At 44.2% G+C, this 20729-nt stretch overlaps 4 protein-coding genes and 1 long non-coding RNA gene across 10 annotated transcripts; 2 read left to right on the top strand and 3 right to left on the bottom strand.

The window, feature by feature from the left end:
• Nucleotides 1-981: 981 nt before the first annotated feature.
• LOC129604374 (uncharacterized) lies at nucleotides 982-1909 on the bottom strand. Its single transcript, XR_008695191.1, has 2 exons — nucleotides 1724-1909; nucleotides 982-1269 (listed from the first exon to the last, which is right to left on the bottom strand). It is a non-coding gene; the product is annotated as an uncharacterized LOC129604374 (long non-coding RNA).
• On the top strand, nucleotides 1189-8721 carry nr2c2 (nuclear receptor subfamily 2, group C, member 2). 4 transcript variants are annotated; one of them, XM_029155366.3, is made up of 15 exons: nucleotides 1189-1347; nucleotides 2727-2811; nucleotides 3039-3134; nucleotides 3299-3499; nucleotides 3630-3735; nucleotides 3862-4041; nucleotides 4266-4422; nucleotides 4501-4591; nucleotides 4861-5006; nucleotides 5177-5351; nucleotides 5471-5592; nucleotides 5734-5873; nucleotides 6048-6185; nucleotides 6268-6373; nucleotides 6712-8721. In XM_029155366.3, the coding sequence occupies exons 2-15, from the start codon at nucleotides 2788-2790 to the stop codon at nucleotides 6884-6886; spliced, it is 1857 nt and encodes a 618-aa protein (XP_029011199.1). In that variant the 5' UTR covers nucleotides 1189-1347; nucleotides 2727-2787; the 3' UTR covers nucleotides 6887-8721. The 4 variants fall into 4 exon arrangements, 3 of the variants coding, with proteins under 3 accessions (XP_029011199.1, XP_029011202.1, XP_029011200.1); XM_029155367.3 differs by having other exon boundaries at nucleotides 1190-1347; nucleotides 3058-3134; XM_029155369.3 differs by lacking the exon at nucleotides 2727-2811 and having other exon boundaries at nucleotides 3058-3134.
• Nucleotides 8722-9171: 450 nt separating this feature from the next.
• On the top strand, nucleotides 9172-10674 carry mrps25 (mitochondrial ribosomal protein S25). Its single transcript, XM_029155505.3, has 4 exons — nucleotides 9172-9400; nucleotides 9771-9877; nucleotides 9951-10038; nucleotides 10243-10674. The coding sequence occupies exons 1-4, from the start codon at nucleotides 9267-9269 to the stop codon at nucleotides 10430-10432; spliced, it is 519 nt and encodes a 172-aa protein (XP_029011338.1). The 5' UTR covers nucleotides 9172-9266; the 3' UTR covers nucleotides 10433-10674.
• Nucleotides 10675-10693: 19 nt separating this feature from the next.
• Nucleotides 10694-16273, bottom strand: LOC114858278 (rabenosyn-5). 3 transcript variants are annotated; one of them, XM_029155303.3, is made up of 12 exons: nucleotides 16112-16270; nucleotides 15041-15318; nucleotides 14806-14940; nucleotides 14605-14705; nucleotides 14455-14500; nucleotides 14204-14365; nucleotides 13842-14104; nucleotides 13657-13727; nucleotides 13484-13570; nucleotides 13302-13404; nucleotides 13098-13202; nucleotides 10694-13011 (listed from the first exon to the last, which is right to left on the bottom strand). In XM_029155303.3, exons 2-12 carry the CDS (start codon nucleotides 15201-15203, stop codon nucleotides 11908-11910), a joined length of 2340 nt encoding a protein of 779 aa, XP_029011136.1. In that variant the 5' UTR covers nucleotides 15204-15318; nucleotides 16112-16270; the 3' UTR covers nucleotides 10694-11907. The 3 variants fall into 3 exon arrangements, with proteins under 3 accessions (XP_029011136.1, XP_040927598.1, XP_040927597.1); XM_041071664.2 differs by having other exon boundaries at nucleotides 13842-14365; nucleotides 16124-16273; XM_041071663.2 differs by having other exon boundaries at nucleotides 13842-14365.
• A 696-nt stretch (nucleotides 16274-16969) lies between these two features.
• trh (thyrotropin-releasing hormone) lies at nucleotides 16970-19277 on the bottom strand. The gene is made up of 3 exons (XM_029155496.3): nucleotides 19011-19277; nucleotides 18509-18712; nucleotides 16970-18140 (listed from the first exon to the last, which is right to left on the bottom strand). Exons 2-3 carry the CDS (start codon nucleotides 18696-18698, stop codon nucleotides 17569-17571), a joined length of 762 nt encoding a protein of 253 aa, XP_029011329.1. The 5' UTR covers nucleotides 18699-18712; nucleotides 19011-19277; the 3' UTR covers nucleotides 16970-17568.
• Between the last annotated feature and the right edge of the window lie 1452 nt (nucleotides 19278-20729).

The following is a 20729-nucleotide window of genomic DNA, read 5'->3' as shown; positions in this document are numbered from 1 at the left end:
AGTAAAATATGACAGGCTCCAGCTCCTCACAACTCTTAACCCTATACCCCATGTTTAGATCATGAACAAGCAACACACAACAAATCATGGTATCAAAATCAAAAGTTTGAGCTTTTAGTCAGACCATGTTTTTTACATACATATCTGTCTGCAAAACAGAGATCTGATGTGACCTGGCCAGGAAACAGCCCAGTGAGAGCTGGGAGAGGCTTCAGGTGAAGCCAAAGTAGCAGTAAATGAGTATTACAAAAGGGAAAAGAAATTATCTGAACATATGAAAAGATGGGGGCCGGACCAGATGCAATTCCTTGTTTGTCTTGTGTCTGATTCAAAAGTAAACATGGTGAAGTCAACATGTTCAATGTGTATAATCACTGACCACAAATATCTGCATGGACCAATTGTGTAAAAAGGGTAGATTAGATTAGGTCAGACTCAACTTTATTGTCATTGCACAAGTACAAGTGAACGAAAGGCAATTTGGATCTAACAAGAAGAGCAGTGTTCAGCAAACAGATTTACTTCACATTTACTTTAGGTTAAATGTGCAAACTTTACAGTGAAGTGCAATATGTAGAGAGTGTAAAGAATCAGGTAATAAGTGCAGATGAACATATGTGGACATATGAGTATACAGATCAGGGCGCAAATGACACAAGGAGTTCCAGAGGTCCAGTAGTGCAATGAGCAACGTTTGTGGCGTAAACTAGGTTGGGTGCAGATTGTGCAGATATGAATAGTCCAATGCATAACCATGAAACAGACCAGTATTGAAAGTATTTCTCTGATCTGACCAGTTGTGCAAATTATAGCGCAGCAGAGTTTAACAGAGAGACAGCTCTTAGAACAAATGACTGCTAAACATTAGCAGCTTTAAATAAAACAGCTATTACGTTTACATACAAACCTGTCAATGAAAGGCTAAATGTCACATCAAAGTGTTTAGGCATGCAGAAAAAAATGTATGCATCAAACAAACAATTTAAAAAAAATCTGAATTTATTCAAGTGGCATTTAAAAATGTGAGATATTTTAACATACAAGACATTGAACTTTGCAAACATTAATGTGATATTATTGCTTAGCATTATTGAAGAAATATGCAAATAAATATATAAATAAATATTCAGACACAATGACGTCACCGCCGTCTGGCTTGCGCAGAGGAGGGAGGGGGGATGGCGGCGCGTGGGGCGACAGAGAGGAAGGAGAAAAAAAAAACCTTAACCATCATCAATGCTCCGGCGGTACGGGGTCACGAACTATGACCTTTAACAGAAGAAAACCAAAACAAATATTTTATAAAATATCAGAGAGCTCCTAGTCCGTGACCGCAGTCTCCCGAAGGTAAGTCTGAGCCTCGGACTGAAAACCCTAGAACGCGCCGTGAGATACCGGATGATAAAGTAGCGCAGCTAATCTCCCGGCTAGCGTGTTAGCTCGCCGATGCGGCGCTGCCTTCCTGCCCGACTCCGGCAGCTCCTGCTCCGCGGAAGGAGCCGCCTGAAGGCGCTAAAACTCTTTGAAGGCAGTGACATCATGTAGTTCACACTACTGTCCACTTAATCGGAGCCAGTTCAAATATGCTAAAATGACAGGTCCACGGGCTGGACGGCAGCGGTCACTGCGGCTCATGCTGCGTCTACTTGTCCGTTATTAACTAGCTTGAACAGCTAGCTAACGTCGGCAGGTTGGACTCTGCAGATGAACTCAACCCTTTTACCTTTGCCATCCAGGGTCGAAACAACATACATGACTTCGACTTTATTCATCAAAGTTGCATTTTTATATTTACTACCAGCGTTATAACAGTTACTTGGTTCATTGCCTGTAATGGAAAATATCCAATTATATTTATCAAACGCTTCCACTCCAGCGCTACTGGCTAATTTCCAGCGTCTCCATTTTGTTCTGTGTTGTTATCTTTTGGGGGAACGAGGTAATGATGAGCGTCATTTTCAGCCAATCAGTGACAGAGAAGAGTGGCATGCTCCTCCCCTTAACACCAGTCTGTGGAGTGCTGCAGAGACATTGTTCAGTTTTTTCTGGCTCTTTTAATTTTACTGGAGTAAAAATCAAAGAATTCAGAATTAAAACTGTGCATGAAAGAGCATGTTCCATCACTAACGCAGCCATGTCACCCAAAACACAATTACAAGATCAAGTGTGTAGAGATATTTAGTGGTTCCACCTTTTGCTGATATTTGGATCAGGGTAATCACTGAACACACTTGTCCTAACCTTTAAAGACAATACTACTGCACGGATCTGACGCCATTGTACCGGCTGCATTTGAGGACTGCTGAAGCACCGTGATACACTGAGCACATCTGAAAGCCTGTCCATTGATTCAAACTGCACACAGAGTTCACGTTTCATTTGTTCTCTGCCTCCCTGTCCAGGGAAATATTCTGATGCATTCTCCTTGCAAAATGGAAAAAAACGTAGTTATGTGCGGATGTACATATAAATACAGTCATTTACGGAGGGACATGAGCGCCCTCTCTTTTGAGCTGCACTTAAATATCATTGACTTGAACTGCAGTCATGTCTGGAATGATGACATGTAAAACTTCCAGTTGGTTTAAATATTGGTTATTCTTTAGATTCCAGAGTCCAGTCACACAGATAATATTTAAATGTTACAGTGTGTCCTCTGTTACCACAACGTTAACATCACTGCTCCTCTCTGATGGTTTGCAATTCTGTGGCATCCTTTCAAACAGACCTGACTAATGACCTTGCATCATAAAAGCAACCAGCCTGAATCTGCTCTCTCAGCAGAAAATGGACTCTGAGCATGAGGCTGAGGTGAGTTTGTAGAGGGAGAGTTTAATGAAGGACTGTGCTGATATTCCAGTGTTTCCTTCTTACATTCTGTGTGTTCTTGTCAAATAACTGATTCTGTCTTTGGTTGTGTTGTGCAGCTGCTACTTCTAAATTTAATTGAGACCAACATTCACTTTAAATACTGACCATAATGAATTATATTTGCGCTAAAGTCCTTTTTAATTCAGGTAATTTGTTTCACAATAAAGGCGTCGTCCCCTCCCACAGAGTCAGCGATGAGTGCATCTCCGCAGCATTTTCATGTTATCTCTACGGAGGCAGCTTCAACGCCACAGAGAATACAGGTAACTGTGGTTTTGTCTAGTTAGACGTTGATAGCGGGACACAGCTGCCGCCTGTTGATGATTTCTCCTTTCTGTTCTTTAACACACCAACAATAAGCTTGATTAAGCTCCACTAGTGCATATTCATATCCCAAGTTCTCTGTCTCTCTCTTCAATGCCTGCAGATTGTAACTGACCAGCAGACAGGTCAGAAGATCCAGATAGTGACAGCGATGGACCCGTCCAGTGCTCCTAAGCAGCAATTCATCCTGACTACCGCTGACAGTTCAGGGGCAGGCAAGGTTATCCTGACCTCACCAGACAGCCATAACACTAAGCAGCTCATTTTCACTGCTGCAGAGAGTCTGATGCCAGGAAGGATACAGGTACACTTTTATGCTTAATATTGCTTTCTGGTAGAATATGTGATAACACTATTGGCAACATCTGCGTTGATCAGACAGTGTTAAACTATGATTCTTGCACAATATAAACTGCTCTGACCTTTGTTTTCAGATTGTCACAGATCAAGTGTCAATGGAAAGACTCTTGGGCCAATCTGGGGACTTGAGCCGGCCGCAGCCTGTGGAGTATTGTGTGGTGTGTGGGGACAAGGCTTCAGGTATTAAAACCTGCCTAGAAAATGTGAAAGTGTTTTTTTTGTGATTGATGGATCCTGGTGTCAAAGCAGACAGTTTACCCAAAAGATCCTGGCTGAAAGACAATGGCTGACTTCATCTGTGTTCAGGTCGTCACTATGGAGCAGTCAGTTGTGAGGGATGTAAAGGCTTTTTCAAGCGAAGTGTGAGGAAGAACCTGACATACAGCTGTCGCAGCAAACAGGACTGCGTCATCAACAAACACCACCGCAATCGCTGCCAATTCTGTCGGCTCAGGAAATGCCTTATGATGGGGATGAAGACCGATTGTGAGTCTGCACCACAATCTAATACTCAGTACATGGAGGCCAAACTGGCATTCTCTAGATTTGTATAGAGAATCAATGATTCATGAAACTAAACAAAGTAACTATGTTTAAGCAAGAAGAAACAGCCTTTGTTGTAGATGCTGTCACTACTACTCCACCCCTTTCATTTGAAATTGAATTAATTAATTTTAATTTGCATATAACTGCTTACTGTTTGTGTTCAGCTGTGCAGAGTGAGAGAAAGCCCATTGATGTAGCTCCCAGAGAGAAGCATGCCAACTGTGCTGCCTCCACTCAAAAGATCTACATTCGCAAGGATTTAAACAGTCCACTAATCGCCACGCCTACATTTATCTCTGATACAGAGACAGATGGCTCAAGGTACGACAAGCCTGGACACAAGACACTCACCTATTGTTCAGCCACTGATGTGTTAATGACGGTCCTTTTAATTTGCAGATCTAGCCTGCTGGACCAGGGGATGCTGGTTAATATACAGCAACCGGTCATCCAGAGTGATGGAACTTTGCTGCTGGCAACTGACACAAAGGTAAGGATGATTTTGCACACTAGATTACTGTCACAGCAGTTTCCATCCAGAGGCAATCGGACTGACGTGATGATTACAAACATGATTAATCCCAAAATTCATGGCTCCAGCATACATGTCAGATGTTATAACCTCTGACCATCCTTTGAAACATTTGAGATGGTAGGCACCTGCCTGAGGATGTAACGCTGTAAGGCAGCAGTAAATAAGGGAAATACTTCTTTGCGGTCCTGCTTTGCTGTAAAATTGTTCCTTTCATGTGCCTACAGCTGGAGTCTGGTCAGGGGGACCTGGGCACACTGGCCAATGTGGTGACATCATTAGCCAACTTGAATGACTCACTTAAAGAAAACTTAAACAATGGAGATACTCCTGACAGCCAACACGAGGAGCAGTCTGCTAGTGAGATAACACGGTCAGTGAGTGTGTCTTGTAACGTTTCCGCTGAAAGTTGATACCAATCAACAATGATTGAAGGTGTAGTTTATGAATTTGTAGCACATTGGATCATTTCTCATCATGTAAGTAGTGATGTTTGATTCTCACTAACAAAAGTGTTTAAATCTGTTTCTGGGTTGTTCTCAGTGCCTTTGACACATTGGCTAAAGTCTTCAGTCCACCTGAAGCTGGGGTTGGACAGAGCCCGGCAGATAAAGCCCAGTGTGTTGGAGGAACAATTCAGTTGATTGGTCGAGACCAGGAAACTCCGATCATTGAGGTGGAAGGACCTCTGCTCACAGACAACCATGTCGGCTTCAAGGTCAGTGGGTGGTAGTGAAGATTCACCAGTCGCACTGTGAGCGTCGTGTTCGTGTAGCTTACCTCTCAAAGGAAAACTACAGAGTTTAACTTCTAATCATTTTCCCTTCTCTTCTTTAGCTCACTATGCCGAGCCCTATGCCTGAGTATCTGAATGTACATTACATCTGTGAGTCAGCGTCCAGGCTTCTGTTCCTGTCCATGCACTGGGCGCGCTCCATCCCGGCCTTTTCAGCCCTTGGGTGAGAATGAATAATCATAAGACTTGCATAGCATCTAAAGTAACAAACACATAACACAACATAACAACATAAAGTAAATAACATCCTTCGCACTTATTCCCCTTGTCCACACTAATATTTAACTTTCTCTGTCTTTTTTAGTCCGGAGGCGAACACCAGTCTGGTGCGTGCCTGCTGGAATGAACTTTTTACACTAGGTCTGGCTCAGTGCGCGCATGTGATGAACCTGTCCACCATCCTCGCTGCCATCATTAACCACCTACAAAGCAGCATCCAGGATGGTATGGACCTCAGACCTCGTCATCACCTCACAGTAGGACATGCACACATAAATGGAAACCAAGAAATACCATGATCTCACAACTTTGTTCCACCATAATACAGTGTTTCCAGGATTGCAATTTACTCAGTAAATTCTGATCGTGTACATTAAAGGGTTTTTTCTTCTGCCTCAGACAAGCTTTCAGGAGAGAGGGTGAAGCAAGTGATGGAGCATATCTGGAAGTTCCAGGAGTTCTGTAACAGCATGACGAGACTGGAGACCGACAGCTATGAATATGCCTACCTGAAGGCGATCGTGTTGTTCAGCCCTGGTAAGACATGGGATCAAACAAATGAAACCACGGGATGAACTTATGAAGTATTTATGCTGGGGGCGCCTGTTTGGCTTTTCAGATCACCCAGGTGTGGACAGTGGTGGGCAGATTGAGAAGTTCCAGGAGAAAGCTCTAATGGAGCTGCAAGACTACGTGCAGAAAACGTATCCAGACGACACCTACAGGTACAGCCACACGTGTCTAACCTCAAGCTCCTCAACAGATTTCTGGACAGTAACATGTCATGAATTACAGTCAGCTCTTATCCAATTACATATACAGCTACATACACTTCTATGCACCAAATTCATTGATGTGTACATTTATTCATATAATGCTGATAGAGTATAGAGTCCAGGTCTTAGCTCACTGGCTTCTTGCCATTACTCCACTTGTTCCTCGCATTGTTACTGACTTGCATCCAGCTACATTACACCAATCTCTGGCATCCACGTCTCTCCTCTCAAACCATAAAGTGAGTGAAGCGTCAGACTGCGGATCAGTTATTTGTTTCTTCCCTCAGGTTGACCCGGATCCTCACTCGCCTCCCTGCCCTCCGCCTCATGAACTCCACCATCACAGAGGAGCTCTTCTTCACTGGCCTAATAGGTAACGTCTCTATTGACAGTATCATTCCCTATATTCTCAAGATGGAGACAGCCGAGTATAACAGCCAGGAGTCGGACCCTGCAGAATGACACCGCATCCACTCCTAAAAGTAAATAATTACAGACGCCCTGGTACATTAAACTGCAGTAGCTCCTTGTTTTCTGAAGATGCACGCTGCAAAGTCATTCAGGAATCCTTGGTAGTTTACCAGTCTGACATTGGAAAACCAAGATGACACTTAGAATGTTTTCTCTCCTCTGATGCAGTTTGAAAACCCTTTCTGAGCTAAACTCAGCTGCTTTGAACCTAATGGTAAAAGACTTTGTTGTGGCTGTACCAAACTGCTCACCTTCAAGCTCATTACATATGAACTTTACACTTCAACCTAAACCTTTATTCTGTGGTCATATTCTAAATGTTTCATGCATCTTACTGTGTGTTCAGCACATATTTTATGACTAGCTTATATTGACCATCTCATGTAAGATGTACTAACACAGTTCAGAATATAAAGTTGTGATTTTTCAGCATACTTTTTTATATATGGACGGTGCAGGAACTTGTTCTATTCTGTATTCAGATGGACTAGTATAGCATACAGCTACTAGACGGTGCGTTCTTGGCTCAAATTAACCAGTCAAACTGACCATAATGTCTTTTTTTACCGAATGCCACATCAGAGATTTGAAGTTTGATCTTTATGTGTAGTTATTTGTGTTATCATGAATATGTTGTTTTCTTAACCTGTGCAATCTCCTCCTCATCTTTCCCCCAACGACAATCAATTATTTTATTTCTTCCTATTTTATGTGTATTTATCTCTGGCAATTATTTCTAATATGAAATTTGCTTACCCTTAAAATTAGGGTTCAGAAAGGTTACTTGTGTGTAGCTAAGCTACTGGTTTTGTACTTGTTTGCATCTGTATTTGTATTTTGCTACGTGCACATCAATCAGCTTTTGTGGAGGTCCTCTGCTTTCATGCTGACTAAAACTTGTGTTTTGTATGTTTACTTAAAACTTTCAATTTGTTTTGAACAAATTTGCTTGTTTGATACTAAGTGTACTTAAAGTATTTTGGGGCAGGTTTCCCTGATTTAAAAAAAAAAGAGAGCGAGGGTGAGAGATCTTGTTGGGAAGAAAAACATTGTTAAGTGTGGTAATGTCCTGAAGAGCATGCAGAGAAATGCATCCTCACTGTAAAAAAGGTTTTGCATCCACAGCAACATTAACACAACTGATAAATGAAGCAGATGTAAAACAAAAGATGATTCATCCATTAGTCTGTTGAGGGTTGAAGTTTGCTGGAGCCTCTCCCATTTGTCCTGGGCCCAGAGGTTGCCAGTAAACCAGAGGCAGTGATCAAGTGTTGTGAATTATGTGTTGGTTGTAATGTTTAAGTTAAATCCACACAGGCTGTTTGTGGAGGCATTGATGTGAAATGAGCTTTGTACATGTAATTTCATTAAAATGAGTGCATGATGTTTTTAAGCAGGGTTTTATAATCTTGTTGCTGTCGGCCCTAAGAGGGAGCTTTGTTAACATTTTATAGTGCATTGCAGTGCATGAAGTAGCTTAAGTGCATTTTACTAAATGCTGTATTAGAATTTCAGATTTAAATGCTGTGGCTTTAAAATATTTACTATTACCAAGAGCAGCTCCCACATTAGAACTTATTAGAACATAAGAGATTGTGGTTTTCCAACTTTGTGGACTGAATATCCCATGGTTACAGTTTTATATGTCAAATGTATTTCTTCAAATAATCGTCATGTTCTGTTCAAGTTTGTCACAAACCTACATTTCTACCTCACATGGCGTTAAAAAAACAAATGTAATACTGACCTCCCTGTACCTGCATTCCAGTGTCTGAGGCCGCATATTAATGAAGAAATAAAAAGAAAAATTTTTTTATGAAACGTTATGTGTTATAACGATATATGTCTGTTCATAAAGATCAGATGTTAGTCAATAAAAATGTGATTTCAATTATTATATACAGAAAAGCAGGAGGATGTGGAAAACGTGCAGACATGTAATAGAATGATTTCATATTTTAATTTGAGAAATATGAAAAGAAAGTTCTTTGTTGAATGTCGTTGAAATATTTTAAATACTAAGACTCCAAATGTGGGTCTCGTGTTCGTCTGTTCATCCTAAACCCAGATAAAACGGTCAAAGTGTTTCAGTGAGAGGCAGCTGTTAGAATGTATAGGAACTATAAAGACTAGAAAGGTTCACTCTGTCATTATGCCAGTTCTGGTATTTTGTGTCGAAGATGTTTTTGTAAACTAGAAAAGTAAAGTAAATAAGTAAATAAGAAAAGTAAACCAAGAGTGGCGTCAGTGACAGAAAACTACAACTACCAGGCAGCTCCGGCAGGAAGTCATACGTCATCAAAGCGCGTCTCCGTGTGCACACACAGGCTCCTTTCAAATGATATCGTGTAAGTCTTAAAAAGAGTTTAAAATGCCGATGAAGGGAAGGTTTCCGATCAGGAGGACGCTGGAGTATCTGCAGAAAGGCGACATTATCTTCAAGAACCGGGTGAAGATCATGACGGTGAACTACAACACACATGGAGACCTGAGCGACGGCGCAAGGTCAGAGCTGGCCCACGGTTTTACCCAAGTCGTCCAAGTGTAGGAAATGATTATTTAATATAAAGGAAATGGTAATGTGCACATAGTAGGTAAATTAAATATCTCCAATGATTTTTAAAGATTGTCGTTTTACTGACCTGAAATAACAGAAACGTGTGTCGCTTTAATTTCAAGCAACCTTTATTCGCTTAATATGGAAAGTGAGTGGTATAAATAATATTCTACGGGTAGAAGAGAGTAAATAGGTGTGGTGCATTTAGGCCCACACTGTTTCTGAGAGCTGCTTATTGAAGTGTGTGACTGAGAAAACGTCGTGTCATTAACAGCATCCAAACACGCTGTTTCCTTAACATTTGTCCTTGTTTTGCAGAAGATTTGTGTTCTTCAGTATTCCTCAGATTCAATACAAAAACCCATGGGTCCAAATAATGATGTTCAAAAATATGACACCGTCCCCGTTCCTGAAGTTCTACCTGGGTGCGTAGCCTCCTCCTGCTGTTTGTGCAGCTGAAGCCGTGCAGCTATGACTCACCTGTTCTGATTCCTGCAGATGATGGGGAGCAGGTTCTGGTGGATGTAGAAGGGAAAGACTACAGACAAATCTCACAACACGTGAAGAAGATTTTGGGCAAATCAGAGTAAGATGTTCAGTTTATTCTGATTGAACCTCCTTTCCTTGTGCTATTGTTAAACATGAGCCTGTATCTCGGACTGCTTGATATCAAATCAAATGTGGGACAATGGGACAAAACGTATTAAAAGTGTGTTTTGAGAATAACTCCAAAGTTGTGACAGGTAACAGGTCGTTGTTCATGGTGTTTTTTCGACTCTCTCCTCTTTAGAGAAGTGTTGAAAGCTGAGGCTCAAGCCAAGATGCAGGCCTCCAACCCTGCCAACTTTGGGCCAAAGAAGTACTTTGTGAGGGAGTGCATCTGTGAGGTGGAGGGCCAGGTGCCGTGTCCTGGCACGACGCCTCTGCCCAAAGAGATGACGGGTAAATACCGCACCCAGATGGCGGCTTCACAGGAATGAGAACCTTCTCATTATGTGTGATGTTTGCTGTGGGGTTTGTATGACCTCACAAAAGGACTGACATGATGCATATTTAGTAGTAAATATGCAAATGTGAACGGGTCTAACTGTGCAGAAGATGAACGTCACTCCGGTCTCCCAGAAAGTACGAACATTTAAATAAAACTTCAACTTCATCGACAAAAAGATTTTCCTGTGTGAAAATAGTAACTGGTTCAGTTGTGAATATGTAAAACACTTAAGAGGAGAAATACAACCTCATCGTATTGTAAACACTTGTTTTTATTGATGCTGAGTCGGACGATTTTTATAATGTTAATAAATTTGTGTCTTAGCTTTAATTTGCAATTAGTCTTATACTGTGCAGTGGTTTAACTCATGACTTCACCTGCAGAGATAGGGAACCCCTTTAAATTCTCAGTCACAAAACATTTAGTGTCACATGTTTTGCTTGAACGTCTGTAGATGTTACTGTGTGAGATCAACCAACAACACTAATGACTCCCCCCCTCTGAAATGTGGACATTGTGACTGACGAGCACTAGACTGAAGTTTGTTACGACAGACTGAGCAGCACAGTGACTGATAATACTTGCTGGTATTCACGTAGTGTAAATATGTCTGAATCGATGCTTTGACCTAAGGGTTAGTAGATCTAAAACATAAACAATTTCTGTACAAGCCGGGTCTCGGTTCTGTACATTATTACGCTGGGTGAGCTGCTCGGATGCACTGTGAGGACGCGTCTGAACACATAACATGCTTAGAGAACAGTCACTAGACGGATGGAAGGGCCAGCGTCACACAGCACAACAACACACAGACACACAACCCAAGTGCTTAGTGTTTACAGTGGAGCCACTGATCCAACGAAGACCACAAACCACAGGGGTCACACAGTAGAAAACAGGAGGCCTCTGACTCACTGCAGCTTTACAATAGTAACATGTTTGCTCAAATCGATCACTGATTATTGTGCAGACCTTTCAGCGACGTGGTTAAAACGAGTTTAAGCTTTGCCTCTGCATTACTGTAAATGACCAGCAACACGACTTTACTGTGTAATCTGCCTTTCACTTCCCCAACACATCTACAATGAGAGTAAACAAATTAGTGATGTAGCTGATATTCCTTCCTTCCACGCATCCTGCGGCTCAAAGACCCATCTGACCATTGCATCAGAATGTTTAAGTAGTATTCTTATTCTACAGCGACGCCTCCTGTTCCTGTACAGAGTTTTACTTGCAGTGCTTCGTAATTGTGCATGCTGGCATACGCTCCAGCCCTTTCAACCCTACACAGGACAAGAGGTTTAGTGATGTGTTTTAGGTTAGGTTTGTCCAAACTGAGCTCCTCTACATGTTTAATTATGGAACCAAGTTGTTGCTTTATGTGGTGCAGCAGACCTCGCCCCGATCAGAACCTGTGGGCTCATCAGTCTTAGTGAGCTAGCCTTGCAGGATTTGGTTTACTTGCTAGTGCTTCTTTTGCTTTTGGTCTTGTAGGGTTTGTTGTAGCTCTTTCAAGTTCTGAGACAGGAGCTCAACCTCGTCAAGACGGCCGCTGTGCTTGGCATCAAAAATGTACGCCCTGATGTTGTTGATCTGCTGCAGCAGCAGCTCTTCCTCTATCATGTCCAAATCGGGCAAGTTCTCATCGTTGTCCCCTTCGAAGGGGTTGGTCGACGCACCTAGAGAATTCCCAGACGCTTCCGTGAAGGGGTTGCCTGCATCAGCCTCCTCCTCCTCCTCAAAGGGGTTGCCAGGTACAGTCTCAGCCTGTTTATCTTCCTCCACATCCTCGTCTTCATCAAAGGGGTTGTATTCTTTCTTCCCATTGGCTGCTACTTTGTTTTCTCCTTTAATGTCTTCAGAAAAAGGATTGGAAGGATCCTCCTCCAGGGGAGTGGTCTCCTCCTCATCAAAAGGGTTGAGGGAGGTGCTACTCTGTCCATCAACACCAGGGGGAGTTACGTGACCCCCTAAGCTCCTCAACCGTGGCGGTGACTCCTCCTGAGTTGCGAGAGCAGGAAAGGCTCTTACAGAAGACGGGCTCTTCTCAGCTTTAGGAGTCAGCTCTTCTGTCTCAGTGTCATCTTCTCCCTGGAAGCCGGTGGTGTTGATGCGCAGAGACCTCTCCCATGTGAAGGAAGGCGGGGTCAGTATCACAGGGTGGCCCAAGCGCTCCCTCTCCTCCCTTTCGCGGGCCTCCAGGCGCTGGATCTCACCCTGCTGCAGGTCCTCCTCCTCAGCCAGCTTCTGGGAGAGAGCAATGGCTATGCTGGTCTGCTGCTGGTCGTACTCGTCCTGCAGCTGGCGCAGGTTCTCCTCCAACATGGCCACCTCGTCTGCTCTCTGGGCCTCGCGCGCCTGACGAAGGAATGACTGGATGTTCTCAATCTGCTGCAGGAGGGGGTCCTCCAGTTCGCTGCGTACAGAAGTAGAGTCAGCAGTGGGCAACCAGCCCCCGGCTTTGGTCATACGTGGTGCTCTGGGCGCCTGCGGCACCTCTCCGTTGGTGCTGACAGGCGGACGGTTTCTCTCAGACTCCTGCCTCCTCTTCAGGGCCTCCTGGGATGCCTATTAAGCAGGAAACCATAAGGAGGACTTGTAACACTTTGAGTAATTCAAACTCTACTGAGAGAACTATCAGCACACAATCTCACCAGTCTTTCTTGTTGGAGTCTCTTCTCTTGCTCCTGCTTCCTTTGTTCTTTCAGCTCTTCATATTTCTCCTTGGTGGGTAAAGACATGAGACCCAAGAGCTTCTCCTAAAACAGGGAGGATACAAAAGAAGATGGATTTTTACATACAGCTGTGTTTAACATCTTAGACATTTGGCTGAGGAAACGAAAACTATTTGGTCTCACTTGGACAAATAGAGTTGCTGTATAGCGAACCATCCTCTGCAGCTGAAGGGCCTTTGGATGTGGTTGTGGGTCATCTTTGACTCCCAGAGTTAAAATCCTCTTACTGGGAGGAAAACACAAAGATCCATTTAAACATGCAAAGATCAGTGTCTGACAAACTGACATCAGGGCCTGCGATCTACCTGAGAGCATCAATGAGTTCATAGTACTTCTGTACTTCCAGTCTCAGACCACCAGCAGTGTCAAGGTTGTATGTGGTTTCTCCAGCGCTGCAAAACATTCACAACAGCAACAGTTGGCAACAAAACAGTGTCTCATATAAGTGAGGCTTAAATAGATTTTTAGCGGGGCTTACTTAAGAGACTCGGCCATTCTGATGTATTCTGGAGCTTTCTCATCCACCTTCTGCATGCACATCCTCAGCCTCTGTGATGGGATGACAGGTTTGAAGAAAGTGAACAACAGAAAAATCACTGAGGAAGAAAACTCTGAGAAGTTGAAATCTAAAATGACTCAAGTCACATCTCCTCAGTTACCAACCTCATAAAGTTTCACTACATCAGGGACATGGTCTTTCTCCTCCAGCTTCTCCTGTCTCTTCAGCAGTGTGTCCATGCAGTGGTGGCAGCAGCGGATCTTCTCGTCGTCCTTTTCCTCCAGCATGGAGGTCACACTGCTCAGGCTGGTGATGCTGCCTCTCCTGGACATCGTCCCACTGCTGCCACCTACTGCTGGAGGAGAGGTGGACTGACTGGGGCTTCCAGGTACACACAGGGCCTCGCGTGTCCCATTTATCAGCTTTTCTGGGAGCACACAAAAGGCAAACGTCCCACACCAATGACATGTACAACAACTTCTGCAACATACAGCAGGTTTTTTAAATAAGCTGTGTTCATACATACGTGCTAAAGGTAAGGGGACGAACTCCATGCACTTCCTACACATGATGGATCCACACAGGCGACAGTGGTGCCGTCTGTTCCGGATGTTGAACTTGTTGCCACAGTCGGGACAGAACGGGACGTCTGAGTCGTTCACCCATGACACTACAGATTTTTCAATAGCTGCAAAGAACAATGAACACACATTATAATAATAAAAGCGCATGAACAGGTCATGTACAAGTAGCAGACTAACAATCACACAGACAAACCTCTGATTTTGCCAGCGTCCGAGTTGGTCCTGTCAAATGAAGTCAACTGCAAGAACAGTGTTCATGGTAAATAGTTGGCACCAGTGAACTCAAAACCCGGCAGGAGGAAAATGACTGTGGATGAGTTGTAATTTACTATTGTTAGCCCACCTTCTCTAGTCTGATGATGAGCTTGTTGACCTCAATGACATAGTGATCTATCCTGGCCGCTCTGTGTTTTTTAAACAGGTCCAGGTGACTTCTCGTTCTCCCTGAAACATAAAAAAGAACAAATACTGTTGGCATATTGTTAAAGACTCAAGGAGCTTGACAGCTGTGCTGTGTGGCTTTAGTCCTCCCCCCTCATCTTACCCAGCTCCTGAGGCTCCCACATGTATGGGTCCACTCCTCCATAGTAGAAGGACTCATAACTGCCAGTGTCTGGTCTGTCCTCTCCATCCCTCTTCAACAGCTTGTCTTTGGCCTTCTTTGCCTTCTGAACCAAACCTGAAGGAAAAGAAACTATTTCCCATGGTCTACAGACAACGCATTGCAATGTCATTTTGCTTTTCCTGTCAACAGCACATTGGCTGAGTGGCTCACTCACTTTTGAGCTGTCCTCTAACATGGCGGTCGTCCCCAGAGTGCTCCTCTTCATAGTGGTCTTGGAGTTGGTAGAATGACTGAAGGTCCTTCAGGCACAGGGGGCAGAGAAAGCCCTCCTTCACTTCACCTGTGCCCTCAAAGGGTGGTGGGTAGCTGGAGGCCATGACAGCAGTGGGCTGCGACGCTTAGGAAGAGATGCGAGACGCGAGCTTCCTGCTTTGATGGACATGTCACAGGGTGCGTAGTTCACCCCACGCCAGCGCCATCAGGCCGAGAAAACTGTCAGAACAGAATGTAGCTTCTTAAACAATCATCGTAACAACTGGTAGCACTTCTGTAAAAAGGGATTCTGGTTATTCACATTAATGCATCAATCTGCAGCCTCACACTGAGAGAAGACAATCAAGCTACTTATGATACTGACTTTTACATGTGTGTAGTTTTATGATGTCATTTTGCTAACATTTGTTCACGTTCACTGGTTGATAAAATAAGATATTAATTAAACTTTGGGAAAAGTTTACCCATCCTGACTTGTGTCTTACTCAAGGAACACCTGATGCTCTGGTGGGTTTGAACCTGAGACCTCCCGTTCCTCAAGCCAACGCTCGACCACTGAGCCTCCAAACTACGGGATTTAGTTTTAGCAAATGTTTCTACAGGCAATAAAATGACTTCTTATCATTTAGCCGTTTTCTCATGCCCCTGAAAACGTAATTGAGGCTGGGTTTTCAGTTAGCATTAAGCTTAGCTTAGAGTTTAACTGCGGCTCCATATGACGCTAAAGCAACACGCGGAGACATTATAAACCGAACCATGTTATTGATTTGACTTAAACGTGTTTTATTTGCTGAGAAATATCTGCACAATGATCGAGCGATGGCGACGTTACCGTAGGTTTATTGTGTGGCTCACACGGACCTCATCTGAAGACATAATGTAACGTTAGCATGAGAAAGCTAGAAGCAGCTTCCCCTATTAGCCACCGTTTCTCTAATCTCATGGGTCAAATTCAGCAGCAAAATCTTTCGATCTTTTACGAAGATAAGCATGGCTGATTGTTTATACTTACAAATGTACGCACCAAAGCTTGTGCTAGTGACAGTTTGGGTTCATTTTGACAACAGCAGCAGCGGTAGCCGTGCTTGGTCATGTGATTAGCATCCAGCCTGTACGGAAAGCAACGAGGACAAACGGCACGAAAGGCGCATGGACCCTGGACCAGCCCAACACAAACAGGACCACGGTGAGTGTAGGAATGCTCGGCTGACAAACCACTAACTCTACTATAGAACAGACTCGGGTGAGTTATGCGTATGATGAGTGTCAACACATATGTGATTGGATCCAAAAGTTGTGTATTAAACCAGGCTTCACTGCAAATATTAGCATTAAAGTAAAGCCATAAGGGAGAGATGCAGAATGATACGGAGTTAAACATATAAAATGGTCTGAATGCAGTTTATTACTTTACAATTTACTCTGTGTTTACTTACGGTTCTGGAGTAAAACCAGTTGACGACACTGACGCACTTTGAGAAGGTGAGTGAGTCACAATCCGCTGAACAACATCCACACAGCCGTTGAGGGGTGTTTGTCAACGTCTTTTATTTGTGAAGAGGATGGAAAAAGGTCACAAAGGGTTTATTTATCTGAATGAGGTATTTTCTGAAATGGTTAATTATGTTTTTATTGGTATTTTTTAATGGTGACCCAACCTCCATCATTACCTGTGGACGTGGGAGCAGTGCGTGTGGGTTCCACGGGAGCATCTCTATCTTGTGCTCGGTAAATAATTAGCACCAGATGTGGAGCGGCGTTGAACTGCATTAGTCACTCTAAACGGAGCCAGGGTTGGCGGCTTTGTTGGACCACACACGAATCAGACCCACGTACACGTGCACCCACACACGCATTCACTGCGACTATCGCATTTTTACCAGTGCGCTTTATTGTCAGACAAAAACAGCAGTAGTTGACTTAAAAAAGGCAACTTTTAATTTACAGCATCGGGTAAAATACACTTAGTCCATGCAGGAATGTCTACAAAAATAATCAGTGACACATTTTATTTGCTGTGATGATTATTATATTTGATGTTTGTAGAAAAGAATAGCACATAAACCAGAGAATGAGTGGATTTCCCGGACGTCAACCTGCTTGTAGGCTTTCATACATTAAGCATGTGCTGTACCGACGTGCGTGTGTTGCCTCACAGAGGCAGCATCACAAAAAGCCAGTATTGCTTCCATCCTTGGACGTGATTTAGCCCAATCAACACAACAACAACAGTAATAGTAAACATAATAATAATAATAATAATGGAACAGCAGACACGCTCCCTCGTCCCAACGTTTTGCTCAGTTTGCGCTCAGTTGCGCACAAACTCTCCATAGAAACGAACACACGATGATGCAGCAAGTGTCAAAGAAAGCGGCGGCACGAAAATATTTTTTCATTTTTTAATAATTCATTTTCTCCTATTGTACAGGATTTGTTTACAACACGCAGCGCACGCGCGCCGTTTACCTACTCCTCCTCCACCGAAGCCTCCTCGGGAGCCGACCTTCTCCCCGGGTGCTGCCTCTTCTCCTCGGCGGGGCTCTTGTTGATGTTGTCTAAAAAGTCGAGCAGCAGGCTGCTTTTGCTGCAGCTCGTAGGCTCCAAAACGTCGCACGGACTGTCTGCGTCCAAGTCCGGACTGGAGTTATCCCAAAGGCGCTTTCCTGGATGCTGGCGCTTGACCTCCGGCAGGTCTTCGTCCGCCTCCGCGTCCCAGTCGTCGCCGCGCTCCTCGGCCCCGTAGAGCCGCTTACCTGGATGCTGGCGCTTGGAAAGTTCCCCCAGGAGCACCGCGGGGGGCTCCGGGACGAGCCCCGGCGCGGCGCGCCTCCCCGGGTGCTGCCTCTTCTGGATCTCCGTGAAGGAGTGCATTTCCTCTTCGCGTTTCCCGGGGTGCTGCCTCCTTTGAAGGTCTAAGAACGGCTCGTCGTCGTCGTCTTCTCTCCTCCCCGGATGCTGCCGCTTTTCCAAATCGTCGCTGTATCTTTTTCCAGGATGTTGCCGTTTAGTCACCCGTTCTGACTGAGGAGAAATTCCCTCTGGTGAAACGAAAATTATATTCTGATTATTAAAAGAATTTGAACAAACCTCCGTAAACACCGTGCGAATTGCGCGTGGATTCGTTTGGTTTTCCATAGGCTGTTTTCCCAGTATAACACAGTCTAGACAGAGCATCTGTGCCCTAAGCACATATTTAGGCATTACTTACTTTTATTATTTAAAATAACACTAAATAAAAACATCCATAAGTAGGCAACTACAACTTAACTTGCAGATTTTCACCTCAAACTATGAGAATAATTCCTCTGCGCGTCTCTTCCTCCACGTATATGTCAGAATAGTATGTAAGTATCACTATTGGCAGATTTAAAACAACGATTATGAAGAAACGTTTTATTTTACGCACCATTTCTCTCGTCTTCATCCTGCATCTTTTTCAGAATGGACCTCAGGAGGAGAGACTCTGCTCTCTGGAGGATGATGTCGTCTATCGTCCTGTGGTCCAGCTCATCCTCCGCAGGGACGCCTTGTCCTCCACACAGCGCCAGGTTGCACAGCACGAGAGACGCCAAGGTGAGGAGACATGCCGCTTTCATGGTAGTTAGGTCGTCTGTGGAAAAAAAGACGATGGCGACAATTGCATTACACACATTCATTTAATGCAGGGGAACGAGTCTATTAAGTCTCAGTAATTCGAGGACATTAATTCGATATCTAAAATGTCTGTGGCGTTTAGCTAAATAAACCTCTTGGAAGTTATTTATCTGCCATGAAAACAAACGTACTGAAAGTAAAAGAACCGTTAAGTTGTGTAAATGGTGAATAATAAATTTGATCGATACAAAATAGAACCTCAAGCATTAAAACTACATTTGCAGCCCGTTGATGCAGAAGAGCGCCGGACTCACCTGGCTGGTGTCCAGATTCTGTTGGTTCCGAGCCACTGTGCAGTGATGGCGGTTGCGCTCAGCCTCTGTTTGCAGCCGGTGACCCGTAAAGGCCAAGTCGAGACTTATGAGAAGATAACTGTTCGTCTCCGCTTTTATACTCACGGGCCACTGTCGTCACAGCGCAAGTCGTTTTCAGGATCCCTCGTCCACATTGATGTCACCGAGTCGTGCGTAATGGGTGCGGTGAATGAGCGCCTGTAGGGGCCGCTGCCCAATGTGTAATTTGAAAAACTAAATAAACGCCACAATCAGAGACGGAGCTGCTCTGCTACTGATGACTGGCTGCGACGGATCCATTCATAAAAGTTTAGTTGCGTGACACACAAGGTATTAATAATAATGTGCTTGGCTCCAGTTCTTTTAAATAAGAACTTATTGGTCGAAGGTGATAAATATTATTCTATGTATTTCGATGCTTTTGACAGACTCTGGGTTTTTACCCAAAAACCTGGGCTGCCGTTAAAGGGCTGCCAGGTTGGAGATGCTTCACGCAGCCACATCTGCATGTGAATAAAGGTGGAGCAGCAAACAAAGCACCAGAACAACTCGGTTCTTGGTTCCATCTATAGCTCTGACGAGTGCCTACAGATGTCTGCTGTCTGAGAAAGACCGGCTTCCAGCGCTATTTCTGTGAGGGAGGAAGCGTTTTGTGCCAGTATCAGCTTGAGTCCTCTACGGGAACACATGATGACATGGAAGTAGATGCAAACACACAGCTTTGGCCTCAGCTGCACGTCAGGTAGGTGGACGCTGGCGCTGTGACGGCTGAGCGCTGGTCGGTGAGGACGGACTCCTGTAGCTGTGTGCATGGACTGACTGGGCATGTGAGGATTGACCAGTACAAACATCCGTTATCATGTTTTAATTCCTGCTTTGCCTCAGATCGAGCCCAGACTCAGGTCAGTGATAGAGTCCAGTTTGTTACATCTGACGAGGCAGCTTCATCCTCCACGTCTAAAGGACCCCATTAATTCCCCAGGAGGACGTGTGTGTTGAATGTGAAACAGGTCCAAAGGCCAGCGTGTGTTCCAGGAGTCCGATCCCTGCAGAACGTTCCATCCTTTGACTCCTCTGTCCACATGTGGCTCCAGATGTGGAGCGTGTGCTGCAGGTGCCGGCTTTCACAGTAAGGCTGTGATTAAAACGCGCGCTCTCTTTGTCCTGATTCGCTCTCGCTCGTCCTGCACAGACAAACTTGCTATCAGAGTCTTTCAGAGGTGGGTATTAACTTTCCAGTCAACAGCGTGCGCCTCATCTGGTGCGGAAGGGGACAGGTTAAGTGCAGTGGGAGAAAATAATAGGCCTCGTTAGCCTTTGTGCTGTGTTCACGCTCACTGGGGCTGATTTCATATATACAGTATGTGTTTTACAGTCAGGGCAAACTTCTGGACAGTTTAAAGGAAGTTTCTGCAAACACCTGGGGATCTGCATCATCATTACTGTACTGAGCTGCTCAGAAACCGTACAGCGACAGCCCATGAGCCTCTTAGCGCTTCTAAAATTACACTGAAACTCGGTCTCCTATGACTTACTGCTTAATAATGCTGTAGCACATCTGAGGGGGAAGGATGTCTCGGTCGCACAACAACAGATTAGTTCAGGAAGGGAGACAATTTAAAAACAAGTCTCCCAAAGTTTGATGGAGCTGAGTGGAAGCAGAGTGTGTATCCGCGAACA

Source organism: Betta splendens, chromosome 7 (genome assembly GCF_900634795.4).
Source record: "Betta splendens chromosome 7, fBetSpl5.4, whole genome shotgun sequence".
Classification (NCBI taxonomy): Eukaryota; Metazoa; Chordata; class Actinopteri; order Anabantiformes; family Osphronemidae; genus Betta; species Betta splendens.
This window is presented reverse-complemented; position numbering and strand designations above follow the sequence as displayed.

Bases quoted from the DNA above. Each gene is read 5' to 3' on its own strand.
- nr2c2 (XM_029155366.3), top strand. From the start codon at position 2,788: ATGGACTCTGAGCATGAGGCTGAG. The intron at 3,736-3,861 runs GTATTAAAACCT...ATCTGTGTTCAG, and splicing joins GTGTGGGGACAAGGCTTCAG to GTCGTCACTATGGAGCAGTC. The intron at 6,186-6,267 runs GTAAGACATGGG...TTGGCTTTTCAG, and splicing joins GATCGTGTTGTTCAGCCCTG to ATCACCCAGGTGTGGACAGT.
- mrps25 (XM_029155505.3), top strand. From the start codon at position 9,267: ATGCCGATGAAGGGAAGGTTTCCGATCAGGAGGACGCTGGAGTATCTG. The intron at 9,878-9,950 runs GTGCGTAGCCTC...TGATTCCTGCAG, and splicing joins GTTCCTGAAGTTCTACCTGG to ATGATGGGGAGCAGGTTCTG. The intron at 10,039-10,242 runs GTAAGATGTTCA...TCTCCTCTTTAG, and splicing joins AAGATTTTGGGCAAATCAGA to AGAAGTGTTGAAAGCTGAGG.
- LOC114858278 (XM_041071664.2), bottom strand. From the start codon at position 15,203: ATGGCCTCCAGCTACCCACCACCCTTTGAGGGCACAGGTGAAGTGAAG. The intron at 13,728-13,841 runs GTTGGTAACTGA...ATCCCATCACAG, and splicing joins ATGTAGTGAAACTTTATGAG to AGGCTGAGGATGTGCATGCA. The intron at 13,571-13,656 runs GTAAGCCCCGCT...AATGTTTTGCAG, and splicing joins AGAATGGCCGAGTCTCTTAA to CGCTGGAGAAACCACATACA.
- trh (XM_029155496.3), bottom strand. From the start codon at position 18,698: ATGAAAGCGGCATGTCTCCTCACCTTGGCGTCTCTCGTGCTGTGCAAC. The intron at 18,141-18,508 runs GTGCGTAAAATA...TCGTTTCACCAG, and splicing joins GGATGAAGACGAGAGAAATG to AGGGAATTTCTCCTCAGTCA.